Genomic DNA, 13,800 nt, shown 5'->3' on the forward strand with positions numbered 1-13,800 from the left:
TAACAAAGCAGTTTTGGTAATGGTCCTAGGGAAATGTAACCACTCTCAAATTCATCCATTATATCCAAATTATAGTTTTAACAATGTTGTGTGTTTACATTTATATTGTTTACAAACATCGGTGTAAAACAAGCTTATATTTTGGGTTCTGAGTCCGACAGTTGAACTAAGCTCATGAGGCATTTATAAGTTATATTCTTCAAGAATCACTAGATCATTCATTTGTAAGTCCAAAAATATATGTAGCAGCTAAGGATTCTAGCTTTATAGGGACAGTTCACCCAATATCAAAGTTGGTTAGATGGTTTCATACCTTGAAAATGGTCTAAAGTCAAGCTTACAGTCCTGATTCTATGCCATCTACAGTGGGCTCTCTACATAACATAACGTCATGGAATATGGACCACAGTTGACAAGGTACTTAGATTCATGGGGTGAACTGTCCCTTTAAGATTGCGAAGGACACCCAGGTCTGGGCCATCAGCTATTCTTCTCCAACCTATTAACATCGGTGTCATGCATTGATACTATGGAGTACACATCACCTGGGTTGAATTACACCCCCGTGACACCTTGACCTACTGTAAATTGGAGTCATGGTTAAACACAGTAGAGGGTCCTATACTGAGAACAGAGACAGATGAGCATGAGGAATGGGAGGTCCGCTTTCATTTATCTTCCATGTTGAGGGTGGGTTATGAGGTGCTTTAGAGGGATCTCCTACTTACAAAGATGAATGGAAGTTATCCTAGTTCGACAGGACTTAGGATAGCCTCCTACATGAGTCTGACCTGCCATCCCGGCCTTAAAACTCCCATTCCACACCACACGCACACACTCCTAACCCTCTCATCCTCTCAGGTGGGTCTGTTTCGAAAGTCGGGGGTGAAGTCTCGTATCCAGTACCTGCGCGACATGGTGGAGGCGGACCCAGAGGCCATGTCCTACGAGGGCCAATCAGCTTTTGACGTGGCTGATATGGTGAAGCAGTACTTCAGAGACCTACCAGAACCTGTGTTCTCCAGCAAGCTCTGCAAGTCCTTCCTGCATATCTACCAATGTAAGAGGATAGAACTTACAACACTGCTTGGGCCAGTACAGTAAAGACTGGATTGGCTAAACATGCAAGAAAGGTTCAAATGCTGGCTAAGTAGGCAGATTGAAACCAGTTTTGGACATTTTTATAGTATAAGCACAATGAGAGAATCACAAAGCAATTCTATCCACATACTTATATGCCTCGCTCCCACCTCCACAGACTTCCCCAAAGACCAGCAGTTCTGTGCGGCCCAAGCAGCCATCTTACTCCTGCCTGATGAGAACCGTGAGGCCCTGCAGACACTCCTCCTCTTCCTCCGAGATGTGGTGGGCTGCGTGGACGAAAACCAGATGACCCCCACCAACATCGCTGTGTGCCTGGCCCCCTCCCTCTTCCATCTCAACACCCTGAAGAGAGAGGACAACACAGCAAGGTACGGTGCTGTCTCCTGAGGAGGAGGATGACGTCAAGTTTCCCCTAGACTCTAGGGTCTTAGATGCTGATCTATGCAGTTTGGAAATTTTAACCATAGTGGTTGAGGTTAGGATTGGAGGATGGTGCTGGTCAATGTAGCCAGGTACAGTCCACTTCCTCTTGGGGAGGAGTAGGACAAAGTTAACCCCTAGATGCTGATATAAGAACACTTTTGGTGTTTTCAACCATAATGGTTGAGGTTAGGATTGGGGGAGTGTAAGATGATCCTAGATCTGTGCGTAAGAGCAACTTCTAGATGAGCAGAGGTCTGGGGGTCTTTGTCCCACATTCCTAGTTAGAACTTCCTCTTACGTTATTGCATAAGATTACTCTGGTGCACATTGCTTTACATTTGTCGCTACAACTGCAGGTTTTCATTTGTCTGTTTGAAATGTTGTGTTTGTTTTTCCTTCTTCTTACGCAGCATCAGATTCATGTTAAAGTGTGGAGTTAGGTTCTTTGAGTTCCCAGAGATTACATCAACTGTAGTAATGTAGCCAAAACCCTATTTCCCCGTGCGGTAATGAATAGCTGTGAGATGGGTTTAGTTTAAAGCAGAGAGAGAGACACTTATGTAACCCTGCATGAATCGCCCATCTGGACATAATTTCTCTTAGATAGAGGAGATATTATATATTTAATACTGTTCAGCTGGTTACTGCAAGAGAAAGAGAAAAAGTGGAGAGATCGGTGGAGGGAAAGAGGGGAGGGAGATGGAAAGAGAAAAGGGGGAGAGAGGGGTGGAGGGAAAGAGGGGAGGGAGATGGAAAGAGAAAAGGGGGAGAGAGGGGTGGAGGGAAAGAGGGGAGGGAGATGGAAAGAGAAAAGGGGGAGAGAGGGGTGGAGGGAAAGAGGGGAGGGAGATGGAAAGAGGAAAGGGGGAGAGGGGGTGGAGGGAAAGAGAGGGGAGGGAGAGAGAAAGAGAAAAGGGGGAGAGAGGGGTGGAGGGAAAGAGAGGGGAGGGAGGGAGGGAGAAAGAGAAAAAGGGTAGAGATAGGTGGAGGGAAAGAGAGGGGAGGGTGGGAGGGAGGGAGAAAGAGAAAAAGGGGAGAGATGGGTGGAGGGAAAGAGGGGAGGGAGGGAGGGAGAAAGAGAAAAAGGGGAGAGATGGGTGGAGGGAAAGAGAGGTGAGGGAGGGAGGGAGGGAGAAAAAGGGGAGAGATGGGTGGAGGGAAAGAGAGGGGAGGGTGGGAGGGAGGGAGAAAGAGAAAAATGGGAGTGATGGGTGGAGGGAAAGAGAGGGGAGGGAGGGAGAAAGAGAAAAAGGGGGGGAGAGATGGGTGGAGGGAAAGAGGGGGGAGGGAGGGAGGGAGGGAGAAAGAGAAAAAGGTGGGGAGAGATGGGTGGAGGGAAAGAGAGGGGGATGGGTGGGAGGGAGGGAGAAAGAGAAAAATGGGAGTGATGGGTGGAGGGAAAGAGAGGGGAGGGTGGGAGGGAGGGAGAAAGAGAAAAATGGGAGTGATGGGTGGAGGGAAAGAGAGGGGAGGGAGGGAGAAAGAGAAAAAGGGGAGAGATGGGTGGAGGGAAAGAGAGGGGATGGAGAGAGAAAGAGACGGTCTAGGTGAGAAACAGGGAGACACATTTGCACATGATTCATTTTTCAAAACACATCTGTCTATGAACTTAGCTCTTGAGTCTGGCGCTCAGCTCACAAGACTAGTTATCTGTAGTTGTTGGCAAAGATAGACACACAAACACAGCTCAGCTGCACACACTCTGCTGATACCCGGTATTCTGACAGCATGTCTAGAAGTTCCAACTTCACGTCGAAAAGTTGCATGGTGGACCCAGTGATATCGTATCGCAAAGGCCTGATTGTGTCTGGTGTAGCCAGTCAGAGACAATAGACCACCCCCCTCCTCCTTCTCTTCCTTGTGCCAGGCCAGCAGTCCAGGGGAGCCAGCGGGCTCAGTCATTACCCCACAGGCTGTAAGAGCAGAGCACTGATGGAAATCAGAACACAACACACACTCTGTATCTCCCATCACTGGAAACAGAGTTCTGCCTTGATACACGTCACACTCTCACACTGGAAACAATGACCAGAACAAATCAACTCCACTCCAATGGACTGTTGTGTTGTGGCACATTGTGCTTCTAGGATACAGTGGCGTTAGTAAATATTTAGCTGTTTTGCTTTGCTACATATTTTAATTTGTTTGGAAGTCGATGCTGACGTTGCTTTTTACATTGAATAACAGCCCCTTTTCTCAGTTTCTGCTTGTAAGGGTCACAAATAAACTGCATAGTATGAGTCTATGGAAGCCTAGCGTAGCAATAGAAACTGTACTCCATACATTTTCAACTCTGATGTAAAGACATTTCCTGTTTCTCTGACCTAGGTCAAGCCACAGGAAGTACAGCCTGGGTAGGCCTGACCAGAGGGACCTTAGTGAGAACCTGGCTGCCACTCAAGGCCTGGCCCACATGGTGACGGAGTCCCTGTGCCTCTTCAAGGTACACACTACAGTAAAGTTAGGGTACAGCCTGTTCTAGCCACACTAATCCACATCACATGTGTGCACAGCATGTCGGTGTTACTGCCAAGACCCAGCAGAGCACACACCATTCTCTCTGAGTGGACTCTCTCTGTGCAGTAGTACGTATAGTACATTACAAAAAGCAGACAGGCACTTTTCCTATTGTTCATAACCATAACCCATCTGCAGGGGCAATTAAATGAGGAGGCACTTCATCTATGTTATTCAGTTCAGTCAGTTCATTGTATTGACTTGATTATACAGAATAAGAATATCAGAAAGAGAACATGAATGACAACAGGCGATTAATCACCATAGCTTCGCTTAATGCAATAGTGTATCAAATGGTCAAGAAGTCATATGTAGTTTCTTGTGACAGACGTTAACACGCAATATTTGGTTCTGGTTGTCGAGATGAAGTCATTGGTGGCCCTGTTTGTGAAAACGTCAAGCTAACACTTCCTCTCTCTTTCGCTGATCCTTCCAGCTTCCAGAGTTCTGGCCGGGCCAGAGTGTGAGCAACCCCAGTGAGGAGGCTGTCTGGGTGGATGTGGGTCGGAGTTCGCCCTCTCAGGGTGAGGAGGAGGAGCAGGATGAGAGGGCCAGACTGGTCCAGACCACCCAGCTCCTGTTGAGAGAGGCCAGGGAGAAGAGTAGAGGCTGGGAGTCCTGCTCTGGACCAGACAATGTGGACCTGGCTTTTAAGAAGGTGTGTGGTGGAATCTGATGGAATTAATGAATGAATGAATAAAATAAAATGAATGAATAGAGTGACCAATAAAAGTTTCAGACAGCAAGCCACTACCAAAACAACACCTATAAAGAACAGCCGAGACTAATGAAAGGTTAATTATGTATGAGTCAACATAAAAACATGCTCCAGTGAGTCAGACACATTAAGCACACAGAGCTTGAGCTGAGATATGTGTGTGTAAGAGGGGTTATCAAGGGTCAAAGTCAAGTTCTCACACTGGGTCTCACCACCTTGCCCCCCCATACCAGGTGGATGATGGCTGGCCCCTGTGGTTGTGGAAGGGCTCTGTTGAGGTAGATGCCCCCCAGAAAGAAGCCCTCCAGCGGGTCCTGAGGGAGCATGGGCACTGGGAGAAGACCCTCAAACAGTCTGCAGTAGTCCAGACACTGACCAAGGACACCGAGGTCTACCGCTACCTCCTGCAAGGCCTGGGATCCCGGCCTCCACAGGAGCACCTGCTGCTGAGGTAATGAGGTGTTACCAGGGCGACGCTGCATGGGTCTTTAGGCAGGCTGCTGACTTTGCTGCTTAAGAGTATAAGGGACAGAGGAGTCAGGGACAAACAGAGTTTAGCTTGGATTTGAATACTCCGGCTAAAGTTGTTTTGAAATGGTGCCTATTGTTGTTGTACTAGTGCTAAATTTTGGCATCACAGTGAATGAAAAATGAAAAAGCTAGTTTAGTTAAGTTACATTAAAGTGTTGGGGTCAAAGAATTGTTGACTGTTTACTCAAACACCCAGTAAAATTGTAGCTGAATATCTGAGGGTCTATTTCTCACGCCGCTTGAGTCTGAAGTCTGTTTTTAAATTAACCAGAATAATCTCCTATCATTTCCCCATGCAGGACCTGGCAGTCAGACCTGTCGGCTGGTCCTGCTTATGTGTCGGCTGTGTCAACAGAGCACCGTGAGGCCCCCATGGAGGGGGTGAGAGCCCAGGTCCTCTCTTGCCTCTACCTGGTAGAACCCCTGGGGGCTAAGAAGTCCCGACTTAAACACCTCTGTCGTACAGATACAAGGTAGGAAAGACTGAGGAAGGGAGGGTAAGAGGGGAGGAGGAAGTGAGAGGGAGGGTGTGAGAGAATGAAAGATTTGAGAAAATGCAGAGCCTTTAAAAAAGATATCCAGAGACTCGCTTATTCTTTACCTTCAGTATTCTCTGCAGTATCTCAAGTGCAATCCCAGCTTCTCAAAAGAGACACTCAAATAGAGAGAAAATAGAGAAATGAACAGAAAGAAAGGACCCCTCGTGTACACTTGATTTAGCTCTCTTCAAAGTTCTCTCTAGATTTTCTGCTTCTTACATGATCAATTTATTCCCTGTGTGGTTCTGCTGGGTTATTCTGTAGACCCCCGCTATTTCCATTTGTTTCAGCTGATTTAATGAAACAACCCAGGCAATGGAAAACAGGTGTCTATAAGCAATAGGAGACAGAGAGAGACAGAGACAGAGAGAGAGAGACAGAGACAGAGAGAGGGAGAGAGAGAGAGACAGAGAGAGACAGAGAGAGAGACAGAGAGAGACAGAGACAGAGAGAGAGCGAGAGAGAGAGAGAGAGAGAGAGAGAGAGAGAGAGGGAGAGAGATTAAATGAAAAGATGACAGAGGGAAGTCAAAAGAGAGACTGAAAGAGAATGAGGGGAAAGTAGAGGGAGTGTGTCTTATACTGAAATATATTGTCCTGCTCCAATGGACCAGCATCAGTGGAAGTAGTTGACTACTCACTTAGCCACACTTTCATCACACTAGGAGTTTCAGTAAGGCAGCATAGTGAGATTTGAACGAGACGGTTTGCCAACAAGACAGATTCACACGATTATCTCTGCAGGTTTTTCTCACTTCATTACATCAGAACTGAGCAGCAATGGAGAACATCTCTGCCTTGTTCTACTCTCTTTAAATACTCATAGAAAAGAGCTTGGCAGGCCTAAAATGTATTGGCTTTATTTGTAGTGCCAGTGGCATTAGACATTTTTTTTTTATTGTCACACACCCGATAGGTGCAGTGAAATGTTTTCCTATTATCGATAATAAATTCACTGGTCTTCAGTCTGCTAAGCTTAACAGCGAAGGCCAATGAGATTGATCCAATTGGAGGATATAGAGGAAATTGAAAGTGAAAGAGTCTGTCAGTGTGTCTCATGCAGCAAGGTTTGGTTGCGTTCCAGGCAGACGATATTGCGGTATTGCTACATGCAGCAATGGTTGCTTGTCACGTCACTAGTTATCCATTAACTTGTCCAGCGATAGTTTTTGTTGATATTTAGAAAGGTTACCTTTAAAATAGATGAGTTAATTGCATGCTACGGTGCGTTTGCATTTAGTCATTTTGTGTCGATTAAAAACAGCTGCAAGTAAGGACGTCCCACCATAAATAAAAAGTGGTTGAAGTGTTTCCATGATCTATTTATGTTGTTGCAAGTTGTGCATTAGGCCTAATAAATTGGTGACAGGCTATTCCCTCCCACCTATCTGTCTCATGTCTCAGGTAGTCCATGCCGTGGTGAAACTTGCATTCCTGTAGATTAGAAATAATTGGATTGTGAAACTTGCCAACCAAACAGAAAAGCAAGGTGAAACAATTAAAGAACTCTTGAGTCAGGAAAGAAACATCATTTCTATAGTTGAAAAAAATACACTGCTCAAAAAAATAAAGGGAACACTTAAACAACACAATGTAACTCCAAGTCAATCACACTTCTGTGAAATCAAACTGCAACACTGATTGACAATACATTTCACATGCTGTTGTGCAAATGGAATAGAGAAGAGGTGGAAATTATAGGCAATTAGCAAGACACCCCCAATAAAGGAGTGGTTCTGCAGGTGGTGACCACAGACCACTTCTCAGTTCCTATGCTTCCTGGCTGATGTTTTGGTCACTTTTGAATGCTGGCGATGCTTTCACTCTAGTGGTAGCATGAGATGGAGTCTACAACCCACACAAGTGGCTCAGGTAGTGCAGCTCATCCAGGATGGCACATCAATGCGAGCTGTGGCAAGAAGGTTTGCTTTATCTGTCAGCGTAGTGTCCAGAGCATGGAGGCACTACCAGGAGACAGGCCAGTACATCAGGAGACGTGGAGGAGGCCGTAGGAGGGCAACAACCCAGCAGCAGGACCGCTACCTCCGCCTTTGTGCAAGGAGGAGCAGGAGGAGTCCTGCCAGAGCCCTGCAAAATGACCTCCAGCAGGCCACAAATGTGCATGTGTCTGCTCAAACGGTCAGAAACAGAATCCATGAGGGTCGTATGAGGGCCCGACGTCCACAGGTGGGGGTTGTGCTTACAGCCCAACACCGTGCAGGACGTTTGGCATTTGCCAGAGAACACCAAGATTGGCAAATTCGCCACTGGCGCCCTGTGCTCTTCACAGATGAAAGCAGGTTCACACTGAGCACATGTGACAGACGTGACAGAGTCTGGAGACGACGTGGAGAACGTTCTGCTGCCTGCAACATCCTCCAGCATGACCGGTTTGGCGTTGGGTCAGTCATGGTGTGGGGTGGCATTTCTTTGGGGGGCCGCACAGCCCTCCATGTGCTCGCCAGAGGTAGCCTGACTGCCATTAGGTACCGAGATGAGATCCTCAGTCCCCTTGTGAGACCATATGCTGGTGCGGTTGGCCCTGGGTTCCTCCTAATGCAAGACAATGCTAGACCTCATGTGGCTGGAGTGTGTCAGCAGTTCCTGCAAGACGAAGGCATTGATGCTATGGACTGGCCCGCCCGTTCCCCAGACCTAAATCCAATTGAGCACATCTGGGACATCATGTCTCACTCCATCCACCAACGTTGCACCAAAGACTGTCCAGGAGTTGGCGGATGCTTTAGTCCAGGTCTGGGAAGAGATCCCTCAGGAGACCATCCGCCACCTCATCAGGAGCATGCCCAGGCATTGTAGGGAGGTTATACAGGCACGTGGAGGCCACACACACTACTGAGCCTCATTTTGACTTGTTTTAAGGACATTACATCAAAGTTGGATCCGCCTGTAGTGTGGTTTCACACTGTAATTTTGAGTGTGACTCCAAATTCAGACCTCCATCGGTTGATAAATTTGATTTCCATTGATACTTTTTGTGTGATTTTGTTGTCAGCACATTCAACTATGTAAAGAAAAAAGTATTAAGAATATTTCATTCATTCAGATGTAGGATGTGTTATTTTAGTGTTCCATTAATTTTTTTGAGCAGTGTATATTTAGCAAGCAGTAGACCTTCAGAATGACATGTGGAGTGGGGCTTTATAGTTACGTGATGACATCGTGCCCCTCGTACCTTCAAAATTATTCAACAATCATCATTTATTTGAAAAAGTTTCCATTATCGTTTATTAATAAAAGAAAGAAAGTTAGACTAAAGAAAAAATACACCCGTTGAACAGATAAATGTTGTCGATCTTTAGAACATTTCTAGTGGTTAAAAGCGTTGGGCCAGTAACCAGGTCGCTGTTTCGAATCCCCGAGCCGACTAAGTGAAAAATCTGTCGATGTGCTCAAGCAAGGCACTTAACCCTAATTGCTCCTGTAAGTCGCTATGTATAAGAACGTCTGCTAAATGACAAAAATGTCAAATGTATCCTATATCTGCGGTTTCCATTACACATGTTGCAGTCATTTGCGACATTGCTTTTGTAGAATAAACGTTGGTCGATGGAAACCTGCAGACTGACTGATATGGTTTGGTCTGGAGTGTAGTCTGCCTGACATGTGGCCCTTGTGTTTCTCCGACTGTCTCATCTGAACCCTGGTGATGCTTCCTGTGTACTAACTTCCTTTTCCTGTGTGGTTTCCAGGGGCCGGTCCCAGGAGTGGCACAACAGAGTGAGTGGACACCTACTGGCTTCCAACCTGCTGGCTATCAGGGACTCCTTCAGACCTGACCATAGATAGATCTTGTTCTGAGTCATAGTCCCGAGACAGAGCCCAGGACTTGTCGAGCCAAAAGAGGAGAACAACACAAACAGACAGAAGCCTCCAGGCATACAGCTGTAGCAGAGGAAATGAAAGAAGGAGTAGAAGGCAAGAGGGGGGGGGGGGGGGACTGAGAAGTTGTCTTAAACCCGAGACCTGATGTGAATTCCAGAAGCGGACTCATAGCAGGGGTCGTCTGATGAAGTGTTCAGGCGGAGGCGGCGGAGCTTTGCGTTATCAAGAGTGACTCGGGAGCCTGTCACCGTAATGAAATGTCTCATCCCATTTAAGTGACTGTTTCAGGCCTAATGCATGGCAGGGGGGCCTCCGGCAGAGAGTTAGAACAGGGCCTTGTGTGACAGTTCAGTAGAAAATATACCTTTTTGGCGATAAAACCCTCGGTTGGTCACACTTTCAAGCAGGGCAAAGTCAAGGATTTAGGAAAGCCTAGTCTTGCAGTTGAGAACTGAGGAGATTCTCTTGTACATGTGCCATTGTTGACAGATATCCAGTGAGGCAGGTTGCGGTCCTCAAACCTGTACTCTGTAAATTATTTTACTGTCAAAAGAATATTACTTAATTTTACTTGTATGTGTGTATTTGACTTGACACTTCAGTGTTGCTCTGGTTTTAAAAGTGTGTCTAATGTTGTAAACTTACAAATGTATGACAGTATGTTTATACATGTACATATTCATAAGTGTGCTTTATCTTATTCAATGTATTATTAAATGGCTTCTTTCTTAAAATGATTAAACAAAATGTATTTAGCAATAGTAAGAGATTTATTTAAATATTGTTTTTCAAGATGAAAAAAAATGCAGCGTACCTTTTTTTTGTAATTAGTGTGCTGAATTGAAATGATACATCAATAATGACAACTGATTAAAATGTTGATTTCTCTATAGCCTTCTCGCTTTTGTGTGTGTCGTGATGATGGCCTGCTTGAATCCCAGCCAGTCACATTGATTGTTCCCTCTGAAGACCCTGAAATAGCCAACAGCCAGAGGAAGATGTGTCACACTGCTTCCATCAGAGAAGATTTACAGGTCTGGGCTTATGATGTTCATTTCCAAAGACAAACATTCTCTCTCCCTGTTACAATACACTTAGGAAATTATTTATGCTGTCAAACTTCCCACTCGTGTCATATTTGCATAATTTTAATTTGCATATCGTATTGAGTCATCTCCAAGATCACATAATTCAATCCACTTTAAAACACTTAGTACTGAGGCATTCGCCTAAGATCAGGAATATGCTGAATAACTGCATGAGAATGGGAAGGAGAAATACCTCACATGGAATTCCTATAACAGTCTTGAATAACAGCAACATATAGCATATAACAGCGCTAGTGACTGGCGAAGATTTCAGATTGGGTTCAGGTAAATCCATTCCATAAGGTTGCGCAGTCAGGAAGTGTCTTGACAACTTGATGACTAACTCAAAGGTCAGAAGAGGTCATGATGGAATCAGGCCAGAAATATTACTCAACAGATCCTTGACGCCTAACCTCTCACCACCTAACACTTGGTAACCTAGTAGTATAGCACGAAAGACTGGGATGTGACGACAGTCCATGGAAATTGAAGTAGACACTTGAGGAAAAACACATTAATTTTGTGCAGTGAAGTCACCTAGCTGGCTGACCCAGAGGGGCAGAATAAGATGGAACCATAGACTACTGCTGAGGGATCTATATTCCTATTGTTAATGCACATGCTATTGAAGCTTGGTGCCAAAACAACATGGCAAACCATTTTCCTCCTGAAGCCTCTGTCAAAACACCTTTAGCATATTGTCCTTCAACTGGGGACCTGCACACCAAAGTACCCATTTTGTGGAAGACATACATTTTTAATAAAGGCACTGGGAATCACTTTGAGGAGCGGCTATAAAGTCATGCAGTGAAATGATAAAAGATGAATACAAATAAAGTGTATGGATATTTAATACGTTCTGGTGATGGATCATACACAGAGACTTCCCTCTTGGCAGTTTATGAGCTCAACTCGAGTTTGGAAAAATATTATATTGCTCACCTCGCGGCATCCTTTACAGCATAAGTCCATCTACAACAGTGCATAACTTTCCCATGGGCATACACAGCCTTACAATTAAAGTCTTGAGGGCTGCCTCAGAGTGAGATCTATAATTTATCATCTATAAAGAGTTTGTTCTCTAATTTAGTGAGCCTGCTAACACAGAACACTTAGTTGAAAGAGACGACAGAGAAAACAATGTTGGTTTTGGGGTTATTCAGGCTAGTCCAACTTCATTTGAGAGGCTAATGAGTATAGTTGAAGGCCGCAAGTCTAATGCAACCACATGCTGTGTCAAACTCAATGAAACCCTGGCATGGGGCAAAAGTCCTCACACAGTAATGAGTGAAGTGGAAAGCCATGGTGGACACCCTATGCTCCAATGGATCTGAAAGTACCAACTATGTAATGTTAAGTTAAGGCACGAGCTGTGCAAAGTCTTAGATGCACCTTGTTAATCGAACCTGCACAGAAAATATGGTATTTTAGCCAACAATGTAGCTCCAACCATAACAGCATGGGCTATTTGGCATCGAAAGACAAACCAATTAGTCTTCTTGCCATTTCTCCTTCCCCTTGTTATAAGGTGTAATTTAGAACTTCAGTCTCGTGTAATCAACACCTGTGGGTCCACGGCTACCTGTGAAATGAGTAAATAATATGCAATGGTCCATTTAGCTGGTCTAATCAATTCCATTAATCACACAGCTGATTATCAGGATGGGACAAGGCATTCACATCACTGGTGTTCATTCAACCTTGGCATGTATGGAAATAACCAAGGTGAGGAGCTACTACCACTATCACCGGGGGGAACAACGGTTGTCCCCAAGTCTCTGTTGCTGGATAAACACTATAGGAAAAACTGAGCCTATCCAAGCCAAGCTGTACTGGGCTGGCCTGTTTATGGATACACTATTATTGTTGGACCCATGCTGAAAAGTACAATGTGAAAATAAAATAGAGCCAACACAGTATGGTTTGGGTCAGCCATGTAGTGTGAATCAGGCATTTAAATCTCCACTGTGTGAAAATGGAGTCTTTAACAAAAATATATAGTATTGAGTATTGACATGAAAGTGGATTGAAAAGTATGAAAAACATGATTCAAACACCACTGATTCGCAATATTTTTCAGGACAAGCAAGAGTCTTCACTTCTGTCTCTCTGTCCTCAAGTGACCAATAACACAGGTGCCTGGGTTTCAAATATATAGACTTGGATGACAGATGGGATAGCTGGACTAAGACGGCAGAAAACCTTCTGTCAACTTCAAAGGCAAACGTCCCAAAAATGATACTCAAATAGTCAAAATAATGTGCTCTATTTCAGCGACACGCTTCAAGAACAAATGGATACGTTTAGCTACTTAAGCTTCCTTTTTTAGACATTTCCCTTTGCGATCTACAGTGTGCTGGATGTTTATCTTGTATTTCATCTGAGATGGTGTTTATTGGTCTACTACAATAAACCAAGATAAAATGTAACACCGCCATCTTGGACCCCCATGTGCAATGATTGAGCTGTAGCCCAGGTCAGTATTGCTGTTTTGGCAGCCTCTCCAGCCATTCCTCTATCTCTTGGTATTCTGACATTTATATGGAGAAAGATGAGCATGTTGCCAGAGCATTTAAAAAAAACTTTTTACAAGCAGTATTTTTTATTTGGTATACAGTAAAATCCCAGGTGACATTAATGGGTTGAAGAGTCACCCCCCCCCCTCTTGTAGTCTGAGGAGTTGGGAGGACGGCATGGTGATGTCACTGAAGTCACATCCTGGAGACCGGGTTGATGCCCAGGATGTCGAAGCCTTTAGCCATGATGGCGGCAGTGGCGTCACACAGGAGCATTCTCCACATGTTCACTTTCACCACCTCACCTGTTGAGTGAGTGAGAGATAAATATAAATAAATAAATATATCCCATTTAGCAGACGCTTTTGTCCAAAGCGACTTACAAGTCGGCTGGGGCCACTACTTTTACATATGGGTGGTCCCAGCGGGAATCGGACCCACGACGCTTGGCGTTGCAAGCGCCATGCTCTACCGACTGAGCCACACAGGATGGGTAAACACATAGATCCTAGGTTATTTCAT

At 45.0% G+C, this 13,800-nt stretch overlaps 2 protein-coding genes across 3 annotated transcripts in view; one reads left to right on the forward strand and one right to left on the reverse strand.

Annotated features, from left to right (window-relative positions):
* LOC135550722 (rho GTPase-activating protein 7-like) overlaps positions 1-10,561 on the forward strand; it is an 80,496-nt gene extending 69,935 nt beyond the window's left edge. For both annotated transcript variants that reach the window (XM_064981778.1, XM_064981779.1), the window contains exons 8-14: positions 862-1,060; positions 1,259-1,472; positions 3,856-3,970; positions 4,481-4,702; positions 4,996-5,213; positions 5,593-5,766; positions 9,542-10,561. In XM_064981778.1, coding sequence (XP_064837850.1) covers positions 862-1,060; positions 1,259-1,472; positions 3,856-3,970; positions 4,481-4,702; positions 4,996-5,213; positions 5,593-5,766; positions 9,542-9,638 — 1,239 coding nt within the window. In that variant the 3' untranslated portion in view covers positions 9,639-10,561. The remainder of the gene's footprint in view (positions 1-861; positions 1,061-1,258; positions 1,473-3,855; positions 3,971-4,480; positions 4,703-4,995; positions 5,214-5,592; positions 5,767-9,541) is intronic.
* Positions 10,562-12,266: 1,705 nt separating this feature from the next.
* LOC135550723 (arginine--tRNA ligase, cytoplasmic-like) overlaps positions 12,267-13,800 on the reverse strand; it is a 36,421-nt gene continuing 34,887 nt past the window's right edge. Inside the window, exon 15 of the mRNA XM_064981780.1 lies at positions 12,267-13,583. Within this exon, the coding sequence (XP_064837852.1) occupies positions 13,474-13,583 (110 nt within the window). The 3' untranslated portion in view covers positions 12,267-13,473. The remainder of the gene's footprint in view (positions 13,584-13,800) is intronic.

This window comes from Oncorhynchus masou, chromosome 12 (assembly GCF_036934945.1).
Source record: "Oncorhynchus masou masou isolate Uvic2021 chromosome 12, UVic_Omas_1.1, whole genome shotgun sequence".
Classification (NCBI taxonomy): Eukaryota; Metazoa; Chordata; class Actinopteri; order Salmoniformes; family Salmonidae; genus Oncorhynchus; species Oncorhynchus masou.